This window comes from Platichthys flesus, chromosome 10, assembly GCF_949316205.1.
Source record: "Platichthys flesus chromosome 10, fPlaFle2.1, whole genome shotgun sequence".
Taxonomy (NCBI): domain Eukaryota; kingdom Metazoa; phylum Chordata; class Actinopteri; order Pleuronectiformes; family Pleuronectidae; genus Platichthys; species Platichthys flesus.
The window spans coordinates 5,471,693-5,489,205 of NC_084954.1; the positions used below are offsets into that span (position 1 = coordinate 5,471,693).

The window sequence follows — 17,513 nt, forward strand, 5'->3', positions numbered from 1 at the left end:
GATAAAGAGTGACTGCTTTTAAACATTAGTCTTCTCCCTCTATCCGTCCATCCCACCCTTCACACTGTGTGTATACTGTAAATCAAGTGCTGCATTGAGCAATCCGGTCAATACCAAACCTTTATTACTCTTCCCTCCTCATCCACCTGAAAGGTGCTAAGAACATCTACTTCCCAGCCTCCCTTGGTGTTTCTTACAGATTCAGAGTGCACAGCCGCGATCGATAGAGCACAGTTCTCGAGATGCTGCGAATTAAACCGGAGCTCTGTGAAATTAAAAACAACACTTAATCGTTCTTCATTCATGGACTTGAGCAGGGAGCTGTGGGTGGATTTCTTCCCAGGAGCTGATTCATATAGTGATGTCAGCATGTGCTGACCCGAGGTGGAAATAACAGGTAAACTGGAAACATGTGTTCTCTGCCAAACAAGTGAGCACATAAAAAGCATGAGGCAAAGGAAGGTGTTGGTGTTTTGAAAGAACGGAGGAAGTGAGACCTGGTGAGACTAAGTGTGATGTGCAGACTGGGCTGATTACTGCTACAGACAGGGGCAATTAGTTTTGGTCTCAAACTTTTTTAGCCTCCATGTTAGCAGATGGGACATGGGGCACATGAAAAAGTGAGTTCTTATCACACTGTTGTTGTTTCGTGCTGAGTTAACACCGGCTGACGACACAGCAGCAGCTTGACGGGAGCGACACTATGATCAAGATACCGACTGTAAACACATGGTCCAGTCTGTGACTTGGTTTTTACCTCCTCTGTGGTCAAGTCGAACGCTGACATTGCAAAGTGCAACAAGGCTGCGAAAAATGCAAGCGTCCTCTTAAATAATTTACCTGCTGCCTCCTGAACAGCAGCAAACAAGCGCACCGGATGAGTATTCTCCAAACATAATTAAAAAATAAACATTCTCATAAGTGTAGTAGAACAAATAGGCCATGTGCTAAATGTGTGTGTGCATGCTGAGGTGTGTGTGTACCTTGAGATGCTGGAGTTGCCTTCGGTCATCATCCAGCTGCCTCCTCTTGTTCTCGATCTCCGTCTGCTTCTTCCTTTTCTCCTGATACCGAACAGATACACAATGATTACTCTGTGTTCTCTGCACGAAGTGGACACAATAATATCAGGAGCGTTGTTATTCCAAACTCTGACATTTTATGTCCGAAAGCATCGAAACATTATAATCATTGCTAAGGTTTTAGTGTTAATGAATAGATGCTAAACTTGAATGGCTGCAGGTGTAATTGTGAATGCAAAGGGAAAGACAGATATCAGATGGTGTATTCCAATAAATGTGTATTCATAGGCTCCAGTTCAAATACAAGTGAACTGGAGAAAATATTTGGAATGTTGACAAGAAGTCATTTTTTGATATCGACTTTTACGCTGCTGTAATAATACTGATGGTAAAAGCTGTTTTTAGAAATACTTTCCCAACAAGTCTCCACACTGTGGTGGAACGTTATGAAGTACATCTACATTAGTGTAAATCACTTTGATTCAATTTATTTTCGGGTTTCACATTTTTAAAGCAATCTATAACTAGAGGGGAAAGTTTTCGAAACATTTTTGTGTATTTATTTGTCCAGTCCACAGACAGTTATTATCCTGTGCCCACTCAAAACAAACCAAATTCAAATGTGTTTTAGTCACTGTTGGACACATATTGTAGAAAAATTGTCTCTTATTTCCTCTAACACAATATATCTAAGTATTCTGGAAAGAGAATGGATATTTTGTCAGAGAACACAGACAAATAAGAGGCTTAAAGTACTAAAGACCGACTGATGGAGACCAAAGGGAGGAGGAGACGCACTGAGAGACACAAGGACAGAGAAAAAAAAAAGGCATCGAGCTACTGCATTAGCTTTAGATGTCCGCTAATGGGTGAAAGAGATGGGATCTAAAAGGTTGAGCCATTAGGACGCGCAGTCAGATCCTGACAAGCAGATATGATGTGTTGTTTGTACACTGAGCAGCGTGGCCTGATGTGGCCCCTGTATGTGTGTGTCTGTGTGTGTTTGTGTATGTGTGTGTATGAGAGATTATCAAGAAGAAGAGACAGTGTGAGTAGAACTAACTTACAGAGATGGCCTGGATTCTTTCCTCTTGGGACACTTCATCAGCCATCCTGATGGAGAGGGAGAGAGAGGGGGGAGAGAGAGGGAGGGAGAGAGAGGGAGGGAGGGAGAGAGAGAGAGGGAGAGGTTACAACCACACATGAAAACCAACATCTGATCTGATATTACACAAAGTGACACCCAACCCTTCTCAGCCGTAACGTTCATTCACCGGCCGTTTACCTTCCAACCACTTCCCAGTGACTGAGGTTAAATATCTGTCTGTGGGCACTGAAGGAAGGCACAGTGTCTCTTCTCCTGTCACTGAGGCCGAGGGCGTGCTAAATGTGCTAGCTGGGCGCTGCTGGAGATTCCTGCCCTAATGGGTTCCAGACCCAGAGCTCCGGGATGGAGGATGGACGGAAGCGGAGCTGAGGCCAGGAGGGAAAGGACTGCGACTGTTAGTATGACTGAATCATACTCCCCCCCCCCGCAAAAGAGCCATATATCCTACATCCAGTTTCCTTTTCTTTTCTGAGGGTGCTTAGCTTGCTCATGACAGGACCACGTCAAACATCAGATGAGATGTAGATATTAACCTCTGTTAGTTTGTAGGATTACGCAAAAACTTCTGAGACGATTTCTGGGATATTTTGCGGGGGAGGGGGGGGGGGGGGGGGGCATGTCACAAGTAAGAATCCATGAAATTCTTTAAAAGATGAATTTTGGCCATTTTTCACTAACGTTGTGTAGAACAGTATGTGCAAAGGGCTCAACACAGCCTCTTTCCACAGAGCTGTGTGATCTTAACAGTGTACTCACAGTGTAATGCACTGCATGACACTGCAGTATGTACAGTATGCAACCTTTTGCCACTAAGCATGAGATTTGTCAGCTGACAAAAAAAAAAAGCTGTGGTCTGATGATATAAAAAAAGAAGCTGTTTGTATCTGACAACTGTTCAACTGTGCAGATGATCTTTCATTTCTCCAAGATATCAGATACAGTTCTCACATGGAAACTGGGCTGATAACCTTTGTTTGATCAAAAACTCTAAGTTTGTTGTCAAGCACAAAAGTGGCAGGTATTCAAATTAGATTTAAAATCACTGTAATTGAATATCTTTAGACTTGTGGTTGGCCAAAACCGAACCTTGGGAGACATCGGGTCCATATGATGGACATTTGCCACATTGTTGTGGGCTAAAAGACTAATCAATAACCAAAAACAGATGAGTCGATATTGGCTATAATTGCCATCCATGTTATGACATCACAAGTTTACATTTAAGACAAATGGATGACCTCATGGGGGGGAGCTTCCTCCAGACTCCAAAGACATGACGATGGGGTTACGTTAATTGGAGACTCTTAATTGACTATAGGATGACCTTCAAATCAATGTGAACCCTGAAGTGATGACACTTAATAGTCACTTCTTTACAAAAGCACATGTTTGATAACAAAATGTCAGACGCCACTGACTCAGAGTCACACGTTGTTTATCGTCCAGCTCCTAACTCTACCATCTGTCTTTAAAAACACACGACACAGTTTTGCCTTTTCCAGCCTGAGCTGACTCTGCATCACGACACATACACACACTGGTCCAAGCCCTTCAAAAAACTACTATGACAAAACATCTCGGCATCACTCTCCGCCCACGCCTCTCCACTGCCAGCACATTGTGTTGAACTTGTGTGATTGTGTCACCGCCTCTGATGAGCGTCCAGGACTCCCACGGTCACCATTTGAATTTGCTTGCATCATTTCTCACAAAGCTGGAATTGTGAGAAGAATGAGAATAAAAAAAAACTCAGCATTTCAATGGACCTCATTCCTTCTCTCTCACTGTTGCTGTAGGGTTCGGTGTGATTGCTCCCAGACATGCAGTCCAACAGCACCAGCTCCTCTCAGGACCTAGATGAGCGTACGTCTGGTTTCATGCTTGTTAGTCACCGTCCAACCGATGAAGCTGTCGCACTGACAGGAAACCTCAGGGGTCTATTATATTGAGCAGAGTTCCTGTGAACATATCTGGCTTTTCTGCATGCACAGACACACACACACACACACTCACACTCCCTCTCTTTCACATCGCCATCACATGGAGCCCGTGTGGGGAAAAAAAAAGGAAACCACAATCATCTGATCGAGAGCACACATAAACACACATACTGTACATACACAGATTGCATTCTTTCTCATTCTCTCCGTTCCCACTGATCGAGCACAAACACAAAGACTGTTTCTGGAGATGAACAACTTTAACTAAGATGAGTATGTCTACTTAAAAGTCAAATAAATCAACTAATAACTAAATTAACTTGATTTCAAAAGTTCATTATTTTGTGAAGACGTTATTTTGTGTTGTAATTGTGGGCTGACAGTGTTTTATAGGCTGTTTTCTCCCTGTAGCTCCTTCCCCTCCCAGCCCTCGGGTTAACATGGAAGCATAGCAGCTCGCACTCTGTGCATCTGGAAGCTCATCTGGATCATTTCATCAGGTCTGGGAGCTCCGGCTGAATTCTGCTGTTATTGAAAGACTGACCATTCTGACCCGGGAGAGGTCACCCTGAGCATGAGCACAGAGGAGAAAGCTCCCAGGAGAGAGGAGGTACCGATGGAGCAGGTTACATGTTTTCTCATTAATGTCGATCACCTCTGGAAGAGAAATCAGCTGTGAAACCTGCTTTGTCAACGGTCAAAGACAAAGAACTCCCAACTAAACCAGAAGAAGAAGAACTGAGCTTAGACACAGGACCCTCGTCTGACTGGAAATGTCAAAGCGTAAGAAAAAATGTATAATTTAACTAGAAGGGGGAAAGCACATACATCCAGCAAGGCTAACGCCCCATCTCGCCATATCCTAGATCCGCCCCTGATCTGGAGCTCTGCCAAAATTCTATAGGTTCTCCCCCGACCCATATCGCATCCTTTCTCTAGGTTTTGTGGTAATCAGTCCAGTAGTTGTGTAATGCAGCTAACTCACGAGCAAACGTAGATGAAAACTTAACCATTAACTTGTATTTTCCTAAACAAAAATGAAACATAGTCATCAGGTCAGTGAGTGCTTATCAAACACAACATGAGTACAATATCACTCAAGTGCACTAATGTTGCGAAACTCCGCCAAGGCCCAACAATCCCCTTATTAAACCACATTTAAATTCAATACAGATCCTGGTTTCAATTTGGATCTGCAACAAATTACACACACTCAGAAATATTATTTTGAAGATGAGGAATCAACAACAATGTTGAACGATGGTAAGGAAAACAAATCCTGGGTCAACACTTAAATTCAACGGGTGCCTCTTTGGGTCACGCCCCAGTTTTTCCTTGGCGGAGGTAATTAAATTAAATATATACAGTATATTTAAATTCTGAGCTATAGCTTTTTATTTGCCAGATGCAATTAAATCTAACTTAAAAATATTTTAGTTTTCTTTTATAATTTCAGTGACGACAACTGAGCAACCGGCCTTCATTGTGCAAGTTGTGCAGAAAGCGAGTTAGTCCAGCCACCTCTCATTAATGATGGACACACACGGGGAAAGGAAAGCAGACACATCGACAAGCATCTTTGCAGCGTAGTTAATTACATTACAATTACATGTATGACCGGGAAGGGAAGACATCCAGAGAGGAGGGCAGTCGCTCACAAACAGAACAGCAGAGACATAGGAATATGATGGAATAGAGTGAGACAGGACCTTGAGGCTCGGTGCTCTTAGCCGTCAGACAGACAAAAGACCAATACTTCCTAAACTCATGGATGTTTTTGACAGCACGTCAGGTGTAGAGTCGGGGGAAACCGACTAATGACCGGCCCTTATTCCCTGCTGAGTGCACTGTTCCTGTAGCATTTCCAGGAACACATTAACTGCACTGCACAGCGCACCAGCATCCTCCTCTAATAGCATTGTGCTCCTGGTCCTCTGGCACCAGCAGTTTACACACACACACACACACACACTCTCTATCTGCACTGAAAAGCCCTAAAAGTGATTACTTAAAGGCCTGTGGTGCTAAATGTATAACAAACCTGCTGAGCTTGGATGTTGGATGTCGAAGTTTGGATTTACGACTCTACTCTCCAAGGTGAGACGATAAGGGTTTCCTTACAGTGAGTTGGCTGAATACTTTAGAAACCTTTTAAGGTAGTTTTTTGAGGAACCAATATGATCTAAAAAGTCTGTTAACACTGCATTAATTATTAATGTTACACAGTCTGGGAGGACGCTGCACTGATGTGTACTGTGCATGAGAGTAGACAAACTACAGGAGACTCAGTGTGTCGGGAGTGGCAGATTACACCGAGTCTCATCACCACTAATCTAGGATTACCTTAAACTGACACCACAAACAATCTGGAATGGACACTGATGCATCGTGGTTCTGATCCTGAGTCCTGAAGATGGTCTCTGATCCACACATATCAATCACCACAGGTCAGACAAACAGTCCATTCCAAACAGCCAGGTTTAGAATGGGAACTGTACCAGTGAAGCCAAACCCAAGCAATCAAATCTCTAGAATATGGACATGAATGCACATCTTTCCATATGGAGAAACAGAAACGCAGATACTGATACGTCCATAAAAGGCAGATATTGGCTTATTATCGTTCGATAAACGGGGTCTGGCTCTAGTGTAACTCAATCACTGCTGTGTTTTATATGGATCTCAGTACCGAAAGAGATCTCTGATCGGAAATGTCTGTGAACCACACTGAAAGGAATTCTGAGGCTTGTTGACCCATAAGCGAAATTCTTGCTAACCATTCAGAAACCAGAGAGTGAGATCGGCTCGAGCGACGGGTTTGTCACGAAGCCTGAAGTGGAGGAGAAAAGAGAGATGAACGGAGAGATGACTTATGTTCATAATGGATGCTCTCTCACAGCAGCTGCATTTCACAGAAACAACCAATAAATGAGAAAAATATCCTCTAATGGCCCCAGTTCTATGATGATGGCAAACGCCTTCTAATAACCTCATGAGTGTCTTCTGAAAAGGAAATGTGTTCACTCAGGTGTTCATTTAGAAGCGTTTGATGGAAACTGTGCAGCCGCAATGAAACTCATCAGCACACTCACAAAAAACCACCATCTAATGGGGAGGTGGAGAAATGACATCATTACTGTTTGAATCCAGAAATATACGAGATGTGATGAAGGCACATACACACACACACACACACGCACACACATACACTCACACTCACACTCACAAATCACAAACAAACTCCTATTAATATAATGGAGAAGTAGAAAAAACGAGGTAGAGGACAAACATAGTGACAATTCACAATTTATTACTAATTAAAATCTAGAAACACTCCAGATGTGACTAAGGTAAGGTGTTGATTTCTAGCTATTCTTGGATTAGATAGCGCGCACACACACACACACACGGATAGCACTGTCTGGCACAGAAACGTCAGCCTCTTCAGGGAGAAAGATGACTATGAAACTGACTCTTGAGCTTAATGACCCGGGCCCTACATTTCAAAAACGCAGCGACTCTGGAAAAGGAAACTAATCCCGAATCCCCTTCACACTCGCCGGGCTGGAGTGGCACTTCTCTCTCCTTCTCTCTACTCCCCACTTCCACGGCTTCCTTCCTTCAGGCCAAAAGAGCATAGGCACAACAATACTTCCCCCCCCCCCCCCCCCTCCCTATCTGCTCCGGCCACACACACACACATTCACCCAGACACACACGCACACTCATCCCAGGCCGGCATGCAAGGCCACGACCCCCCCCCCCCTCCTCCTCCACCACACAGGCAGCTCAGCGACTTCTACTCCGAAGCACAACACAAATTATGCCCAACATCAACAGTGCGGTGCCAATAAAAACCGAAGGAAGTCCGCTGAGGTCACATGTTAGTATTCCAGGGGTCTAAGGGCCCCCCCCCCCAGAGGTCGCCCCACAAATAACAGCCCTGTCAGGACAGACGAGGGTGAGACGCTGGGTGACATCTCTGTCGAGAGGACAAATGTGAAGCTTCCCACAGACACGTGGGCGTCAGGGAGAAGGTCAGGCAAGACAGAGAGTCTGATTTGACTTTTCAATTTGTTCCAATTGGCCCCGAGCTAATGAGCTGGTATCTTGAATATGTTGTTGTTGTTGTTGTTTTTTAAACCAAGGCTGAGACAAATAAATAAAAGCCCCCTGTGAATTAGCGATGCTCTGACATAACGTACGGGGACAGAGTAAAGAAGCAGAGACTGAAATATCCTTTAGTTCTGAACATCAGTGAAGCTCCAGGAGGATTAGACCATAGATTATCCAGAATGCCAATACACACCATATTGTGATTAGACCCCTCCCTGCCGGGAAAACTCTCACATCTCTCACATCTCTCACATCTCTTAAGTGTAACCCCAACCCGAAAGGTTTCTGACTTCAGACCCTGTTGGTGACACCGCTGCATTATTTTTGGAACTTGACAAATCTCCTCTGACGCCACACAATGCATCGTCCAACTGCTTCAACGGGCTGACTCTAGCACCACGTTCACTGAACTGACCTGGACTATGTCTGATTTGTAAATCCACAGCCGCGCAGCTGGAGAAGAGGCAACCTTTGCACTTCTCCTTTAATCTCCATGAACAGATTCTTCTTGTGAATACGGAGAATCGGTCGGCGAGGGATAAGATTTTGAAGCCGGAAGCCTTCTGCCTTCCTTTTCTAGTTCTAGTTTGACCAGGTTTGAACAGGGTTTGGTTGCAGAGCAAAAGAGGCTATAAATGCATCAGCTCTTTTAATGTATCAGCATTCATACGCAGACAGCTGTTATTAGAGATAAGTCTAAATGTTGTCTGGGCCTTAAACGTTTGATTCATGGGAACTTGTCGCACTGTAAACTGTTTACAGGGAACAGAGGAAGGAGTCTTGGCCCAGATACCTGCTGTCTACACTAGAAGCCCCAAAATATTGGCCATTGCCCCCAAGAGGTGAATTCATCTTTATCCTATGGCCGATGAGCTCCGAATGTTTATTGACGTCTACAACCAGTGCTTTCTTATGCATTATAATTCCCCCCCCGCACCATGTTGACCATTTTCTCAGGAGATCTTCCAGAGCGGCCAGTTTAAAAGCTGCAGTAGTCTCAGAACAAAAATACAAACGTGTTTATAATTGTTTCAAACCACCTCAGTCAAAGGCAGGAGACACATTGGGTTCTCCTGGACTTCTACGGACTTTATACCAGGAGGACCGAACATTCAGCTGTGGAGTTCAGTGTCTCAAAGCGGCTATAGTGCGGGTTGAGATGCGATAATTGTTCAGACACGGGGGAAACAGGTCAGTCATTCATAATATTCCACTCATTTATTCAATCAAATCTTTCCAACTTTCTCATATCGGCATGTCTTGACTTATCCGTTTCAGAAAGTGGCCAGACCGATCGCTGAGCCTCTTGTGAGTCTCCTCAAAGACGTCCTCGCCCTGAGTCTCTTCTCACTGGATGCCTCCTCACAGATTCACCTTATGACCACATTTCTCCACTTGACCTCACTCGACCTTTGTTACTTCTGCTACAGTAAAGCTTTACACTGCAGATCTGTGGCTGTCGTGGTCTTTGCAGCGAATGAGTCCACAGCTCTGATCCCATCTTATCGATCTCCAGTGTTTCCATAGTTCGGTTTGTGGAATGCATAGCGTCTTTGGTGCCACTGAAACAAGCTGCCCATTCCAATCATGGCAGGTTCAAAACAGGCACTGCACAAGTATTATAAAGTATTAGTATTAGTAAATAACGGTTTTGATCACTGGATTGAATTGAAATATATTATTTTTAAAGTAAATCTGCCAAATAAGCATATTCCAGCTTTTTCAAATGTGCAGATTTGATGCTTTTCTTGCCAGATGACTGACATCTTACTGGTTGGACTGACACAAGCAGTTTGAATCTGTTTGTTTGAGACAAAACAAATAAACAGCGATTCAAGATAACAGCTTGCAGATTACGTAAGAATGAAACACAATTCTTAGTCGCAGCCGCACAAACAAAAGCGTGACACAGCTCACGGTGGATCGTTTGTGGAGCGAGCTTCCAGCAGCCGTTAGAGGAACCTTTACACCCGGGCCCTTCACTCTGCTGGTTGTCTCTCAGATTCGCAGCAAAAACAAACGGCTCCACGACCGGGAACCTCGACAAAAGAGCTGAGTCTTGAATCTGCTCCAGACAGAGCGGCTGGGTTTTTACAATGTCTCCTTTGTAGGGGGTGTTCTCGCCGGCCTCCATTTGAATGTTAAGTGTAGCCAATGCTATAAAACAACTTGAGTGAATCCCCTAAATGTCCTGGCCTGGATCGCACTTTAGAAAAACCCGTCACCTGATCGTTGGTGGAGGAGAGGAGAGGAGAGAAGGCCGATAGTTCTAATCATCAGACTGCTTCATGGTGCAAAAGCAAAGTAAGAGCATTAGCATCACCTGCTGACACCACTGCTTTTCATGTGCGTCTCCGTTGTGGAGTCTCTTATGCCCCGTGTGGTCTCTACCTCCTGGTCAATCAGCTAAACTCCATATATCCGGATGTAGGAATAGGAAGCCTACACAGTTGCATTATTGGAGCGGCCTCGGTACATTAACACAGGAACCATTAGGGCCACATAGGTGCCTCCCCTCATGGCAAGATCCCAATCCCCACTCAATGCTCTCAAGAGGGTCGAGCAATTGTTTAGGCTCAGTGTGTTTGTCCAGCCTCCTCTGGGATTTGAAAAGAATACTGTATGTATTTCTTTTACAACAGGGACACGATTCCTTCTCCTTCGCTCCCTTAAGCCAGATGTGTGTGTCTGTGTGTGTGTGTGTGTGTGTGAGAGGTTATCTACAGTGCAAAACAGATGGATTATTCCTCTCTGCTGCTTATCAATAGTGCTATTGATATCATTTCTGCAACAGCACAGATGATCGTCATATGAGTGTGGGTATATGTGAGTTTAGGGAGGGGCCCAACACACACACAGACACGCACACACAGACACACAAATGAACAAACGTGCTGCTGCCGAGCACATCTCCCTCTGAGATTAAAGAGACTTATGGGCTAAAAATGACAATTTGTGTGAAGACAGACGATCTGCTGGGAAGAGAGTGAAAAAAACAAATCCTCTTCTGCCTTATCTGTCATGACGAAGCGGTTAAGAAGGAAGGGATGTAATGAGAGATGGAAAGAAAAAGTGACTACCCAGGAGGTAGAGAGACGGAAGAGATTCATAGAAAGAGAGAAAGACAGAGACAGAAAAAGGGCAGGGTGGAGTGCATCACGTAATCTAATAATATCTCACGTCTCAGAGCCACCATGTTCCTCCTTATCGCTACACTCGCTAAGCAAAGCTCTTACTTCCACTTCCTCTTCCACCCAGCAATACCATCTTCCAGCATGTGTAACTGTAATGCACAGCCTTCATTTTCCAGGGGTTGGCTTACTGGTCTGGTTTTATAACCGAGGCAGAAATGGTTCCTTAATGACGGCGAGGTCGGTGAGGGTAATTAGCACTATCCATCACTCGTGGGCAGGATGTGAACCCATGAGGAGGTCGGCTGTCCTCTGGTTATCATGTTGTATTGCCCGGTTGTGCCACTGAAATGTTGCCTCGGTGCAGTAGCAGTATTTCTGCTATGTTAAACTTAAAAATACTACAGGATTTAGCTTTAACCTTTAACCTTTGACAAACTGCTGCCTATTCACACAATCAGCAGCTACAGAGAAACATCGGGAGTAAACATGAATGTGTCCGCTAACACCTACAGAAGAAATATCTGGCTTCAAGCAGCTACACGTTGACAATGATGGTAAAGTTGTGATCTGCAAAACTTAAGAAATGAGAGATGCTGTAAAGAGGGGACACGCAAAGTTAGGTGATAACAAGTTTGTGTCTGCGTTTGTCTGTTAGCTAGCAGAGTTACGCAAAAACACCTCAATGGATTTCCCATGAAACTTGGTGGCAAGATGCTGCATGGCTCAGGAGAGGACTCATGACATTTTGGTGTAGATACGGATCACGAGGTGGATCCAGGAATCTTAACTACAACTTTCTTTAACAATGCAGGATAAAGCTTTTCCCCCCGCAACATTTAAATCTAAATGTGGTTCCATAAGGGAACTTGGGATGTGCCATTTGTGTGTCCTTTGCGGATTTAAAAGAGTCCTTCATACAATGAGTCATGTGATCCATTAATACGAATGGATTAGAGCCACTTTAATAATGTGTCGTTGGTGTGACTTGACCTGCAGATTGCTGGAGAGATGGATTTGTGCCAAAGCAGCTCTTTTTCGCCTGGTTATCAGCAGCGACACTCTCATGTCACTTGGACGTCCTTTGCCTATTTTAAGTGTGTTTATCAGGGCTGTGTGTGTGTCTGTGCTGCTTTTAGCGACACAGACACACACTTTCACTTCAAGGAGCGGCTCAGCGTGTTGTCACAGTCCTGGAGTTCAGAGCGTTTACTGAGGAGCACTTTGAATGTAGTCGGACGTAAAGAGTTTTACTCACTCACATTTTTCACTGACAGTCCGAGATTAGGAATGAGTGACCTTCTGCTTACCAGCACATTTAGCTTTATCTAAACTGGTGAAGGCAGATCCATCCCAGTGCCCGGCACGCCAGACCAGGAGACAGTCAACACACACACACAGATACACACACACATACACGTGCATGCTATCTGTCTTTTTGTGTCAGTTGGCAATGCTTAAACATACTACAACACACAAAAGGCTGCACATATTCAAACAAACAGATACACACACTTATTCATACAAGCACACAAAACCCCCACACACAGACATGTGGCTGTCCAGAGTCCTGATGCCGGATGATGATCCAGCTCCAGAGCGAGTTGCTGACACAACACAGAGCAGCCGAGCGGATATAGACCCTCAGGTCGCACAAGGCCGGGCCGAGGCCTATATGGTGGATTTGACATGTCTCACACACAGACACACACGTGCCAAAAATGACAGAACAAACGGTAAACAGCAGTAAATATGTGCCTCTGGTAAGTTCATTCTTCAACCTTTTGATGGTTTGATTTGTATTTTCTCATTTAAACTAAAAGAACTCGTCAGTGGTCATCTTATTTCCAACAGATCTTTGATACAGTCTGCTCAAGGGTCACATATATAAGCACCTGCCACTAAACCCAGTCATCCATCATTACTGAGGTTATGATCCAGGAGCCATGTGTCTCCAGCTTGTCGCACCTTAGAGTCGATAACTTTCACTTCACTTATCGTGCCTGAAGCATTTCCAGGAATCTAACAGGTCCCTCTGGCTGGCTGCATCCTTTCGAGGGACTCCCACCAGTTCAACTATAATGGGTGTGTCATGTTTGTGGACACTATGCTGTGGTCTTGTAAACAGAGGTGTTGTCTATTACACAGTGACACCGGCTCACAGGACAGAAACAAAATAACCTGGAGAGACACAATGGACACCGGACCAAACATCAACACACTCTTTGTGTGCTGGTAACCTGCTGTGATCAAACAGCATTGCATCACCACAAGAGGGAAATAGCTCCACAACATAAACACAAGCCTACGTGATATTCTGAGAGGGTGGAGGAGAGAGGGAGCAGACTCCATCACCAGTGGCCAGCAGCGAGTCATATGGTTTCAAACCAGTCTGATGAAGGTCTCACACTAAACCCAGCGTGCCCGGCCCACTGCACAGTGTAAATTCCAGACAGCAGTATGTAATGGCCAAGGTTTATCAGCTCATGCGCGCCATGTTGGAGCAGACTGCTCACATCACAGCACCAGAACACCCTGTCGTACCCTCCTCTTCCTCCCGGCTCCTGCATAGCCAGGCGGCCGCATCTCCCTCCTCTCCCTCCTCTCTCTATCTCTCTCTCTCTCTCTATCACAGCCGTGCAGCAGCGGTGGCGCCACTGGAACATTCAGACATCCTGAGAAACCCTGGGCTCGCAAAAAACAGATCGATGATACAAGATGGATCATCATACGCGTAAACATGTCATCCAGATCCACCTGTCGTCCGGGCTGCAGCGCACGGCTCGGTGCAGCGGCCCCGGAGCCCGTGCGATGGACTGGAGGATGTTGACATGACATAATAAACCTGCAGCCATTTTTTATTCTATGATACCCTCCAAAAAAAGCAGCGTGTTATTTCTGAGCGTGTCCCTCGGAGGATGCTGCGCCTCCTCGGAGTTGTAACCTCGCAATGACGCAAGCGATCATGGCAGGGTGTTCACAGTGAGCGCGTCCACAGATGGCATCTATAGGTTTTCTTATTTCTATTCTGGTTCCCCCTTGCCTCCATCTCCCTATTCCATCCCCTGCCTGCCCCGCACCAGAGGATGCTGCTGCCGCCGGGAAGCTGCACACACATTGCGCCTCTGGACAAATCCCCCAAAAAGCGGCTCAGCCACTGGAAAACACAGCGAATCACGACTTTACTCACATGCAGATTCGCTTCCCCGCCGCCGACGTCTCCCAAAACCAGGCTGTCTGTCGTCTTGTTTATTTGAGCGTCAATTCGGAGTATTCTGCCACCCCTTCCTCCTCCTCCTCCTCCTCCTCTTCCTCCTCCTCCTCCTCTACTGCTGCTGCTTCTTCCTCCTCCTCTGAGAGGCAGCCTGCCTGGTAATGCTGAGGTGATGCCGCGGGGCAGCGTGTGCGCACAGCCCGGCAAGAGCGAGAGGAGGAGACCGAACGAGGATGGTTTCCTTCTGGCGCGAGAAAAATACGCACGGTGGCTGCGGCCGCGCTCTGGTGCGCAAATCTATCACGGGCCGTGGGGCGTCGTCTGAAGGCAGGTTGTGATCAGTACAGTGGGTGAGAGGGAGAGAGTGCAGAGAGAGAGAGTGTGTGTGTGTGTGTGTGTGTGTGGGGGGGGGGGGTACGCCTCCCTGCACGCTGGAGATAATGGGGCCCTGGCTGCGCGCGTTGACTGAGATATGGGTCCTCCTCTCCAAACGGGGGGCCTGCTGGCTCCCCTCCGGCCTTATCGCGTGACGTGTGCCGGGGAACCAGGCCGTCTGCTCCGGGCTCCAGGAGGAGAGGAGCGGCGTGTATACGTGCAGCCTTATAGACCGGGACCAGATCCAGGTCTGCAGCCACCACACGAGGAGAAAGGACCGTATAGTGTCACTTCTGCCGCCCCACTCCCCCATCTAGTGGTGGAGAGGGTCAGCGTCAACAAGGGATTTCACCCTGTTACATACATATCCTCTGAGACTGTTGGGCTGCTCGTATTATCTCTCCTATATAGAAAGATTTTAAATCAATTTCAAACACACTGAATTGATCACAGCGGTAAAAAACAAATACTTAAGGTAACATCATTTTTACTTTATCTTTTCACTCCCACATCCTCAGATCAAGCAAAAAAATATGTTGCACCTGCACTGGACATCCAGCAGGTGGTGCTCGTGTTGCAGATATGTTCTCTGTTTGGTCCAGGAATCCTCTGCATCTGTAAATCCACTGGTGATCTAAGAACAAGTGCTTAGATTTATGAATGACTCAATGTTGAATCAACTCTACTGCCCAAATCCCAGGACTTTGTTTTATAAGTTTGTGCATGTGTGTGTGTGTGTGTGTGTGTGTGTGAAACCAATATAATAACACACATGAATGTCTCTGGTTTAAAGGTAAATTAGATTTGGATAATATCGGCTCAGCAGGAGAAGCAGGTCGTCTTCTACCCAGAAAGTCATAAATCCCTGGATCCTCATTCCTCCTCAGGCAGGTCACCGGACCTTGAATTTCCCCATTGTGTGAATTAGGTGAAATTGAAGTTTTAAGTGTTGAGTTGTCGTTAACAAATGCAAACAATAGAATCGTCTCAACTGGATTTCACTCTGCGGTGTTTCAAGACGTATTCAGTTGCTGTGGAAACAAGTGTTAGGGTTGTGTAGCGTAAAGGTTTCCGACGTGAGTTCATTGTGTTCATCCGAACTCAATAGCATGCATCCTGAGCTGTTAACGTGTGTGTGTGTGTGGGGGGGGGGCCTTCTGTTGTCCACATACTGCACATCCTCATCACTGTGGAGACAAGGAGCAGATATTCAAACTATCCAGACTCTCCTGAACTCTGTGGAACCTGAACTAAAACCTGCGAGTGGAATTAGAGTTCAACCTTTGTGATCAAACTGGCAGGTGCCTCCGTGCCAGAACCCCAAGCTCCGGCTCCGGCCCTGCAGCTTCTCAGGGTTCGGGAGGAGTTTTGGAGAAGGAGCGGACATTGTTTCTGATGGGTGTGTATTGTCTCAAGACTTAGAAGCACGCTGTGGAAAATAGGAAGTGGCTGAGCAGATTGGGGATTCCAGCGAGTGTGAACAAGAAGGATTTTTGTAAGCCTCTCCCGGGGAAAACACACACCTCATTTTTCTCTGCGTCTCCTGCTCCCTTCATGAACATCACAATCCACTTCCATCTCCCCGGTCCCTCTGGCCATTATAACAGCAAACGTGCACGAGCGCAAATACAGAAGCCCCAAGTAGGCAAAAAATACACACAAGCAACGCGTGGGAGGGGAGGGAGGATTTGGAGAAGAAACGCAGCCTCCCTCGTGGGGTGTGTGTTCCATGATATCATGATAAGCACTGCTGACAGATGAGGGTCAGGCATGTTCTGGTGCTGACATATAAAAAAAAAGATTTCCTCCCTCGACAAACAAACAGCAAAGGGTTGGCAGCGAGCTCGGCTTCGATCTGATAACAATTGTGTCGTTTCACGCACAAAAACCACATCAGTTCCACACGTGACGAGAAACCAAACATGGCGTGTGTGTGTGTGTGTGTGTGTGTGTGTGTGGGAGGTGTAGCATATGTGTGCGAGCGCCTCTGAGCACTGCATGCGCTTGTGTGGGTTCCTGTGGGCACACACAGAAACCATTTGGGCATTTTCTTGATGTGTGTGTGTGTGTGTGTGTGTCTGTGTGAGTCAGTGCACACACACTCTGACTCGGAGCCCTCTCAGCCCGTGGGGCCAGCTCAGCACTTGGCGTCTTATCTCCCTCTCAGAACCTCGTCATGAATAAACATCGCCGGGGAAAGAAATGACCCAAAATGAAAAATAAGACAAGCGGAATTTGGAGGAGGAGGAGGCGGATGTAAATCCTTAGCAGGGGAGGGAGGAAGGGGTGATGAGAAAGTGAATGGATAAGAGAGAGAGAGAAGGGGAGCAGGGGGAGGTGGTGGGGGGGCTCAAAGTGGTGAGCTGAAAGGCAAACGGAGGCCTGGAGGAGGTGCAGTATAAAGAGTATCCTCCATGCAGGAATTCCCTCAGTGTGTTGGGCCAAGTGTTTCTCTTCTTCTTGTCCTCCCTCTCTCCTCCTCCGCTCGCTCACCTGCCTCTGCCCGCCGCTGTGGGTTTTATCATGTCAGTCGTGCGTCTGTGGGCGACTGCAGATGGTTTTTGTATTCACTCTTGTGTCTGTGTGTGTGTGTGTGTGGGGGGGGGT

At 46.1% G+C, this 17,513-nt stretch overlaps 1 protein-coding gene across 1 annotated transcript in view; it reads right to left on the reverse strand.

The window, feature by feature from the left end:
• The window catches only part of palm1b (paralemmin 1b), a 23,875-nt gene extending 8,983 nt beyond the window's left edge, over nucleotides 1-14,892 (reverse strand). The window contains exons 1-3 of the mRNA XM_062397673.1: nucleotides 14,508-14,892; nucleotides 2,090-2,135; nucleotides 984-1,064 (exon numbers count right to left, since the gene is read on the reverse strand). Coding sequence (XP_062253657.1) covers nucleotides 984-1,064; nucleotides 2,090-2,135; nucleotides 14,508-14,509 — 129 coding nt within the window. The 5' untranslated portion in view covers nucleotides 14,510-14,892. The remainder of the gene's footprint in view (nucleotides 1-983; nucleotides 1,065-2,089; nucleotides 2,136-14,507) is intronic.
• Between the last annotated feature and the right edge of the window lie 2,621 nt (nucleotides 14,893-17,513).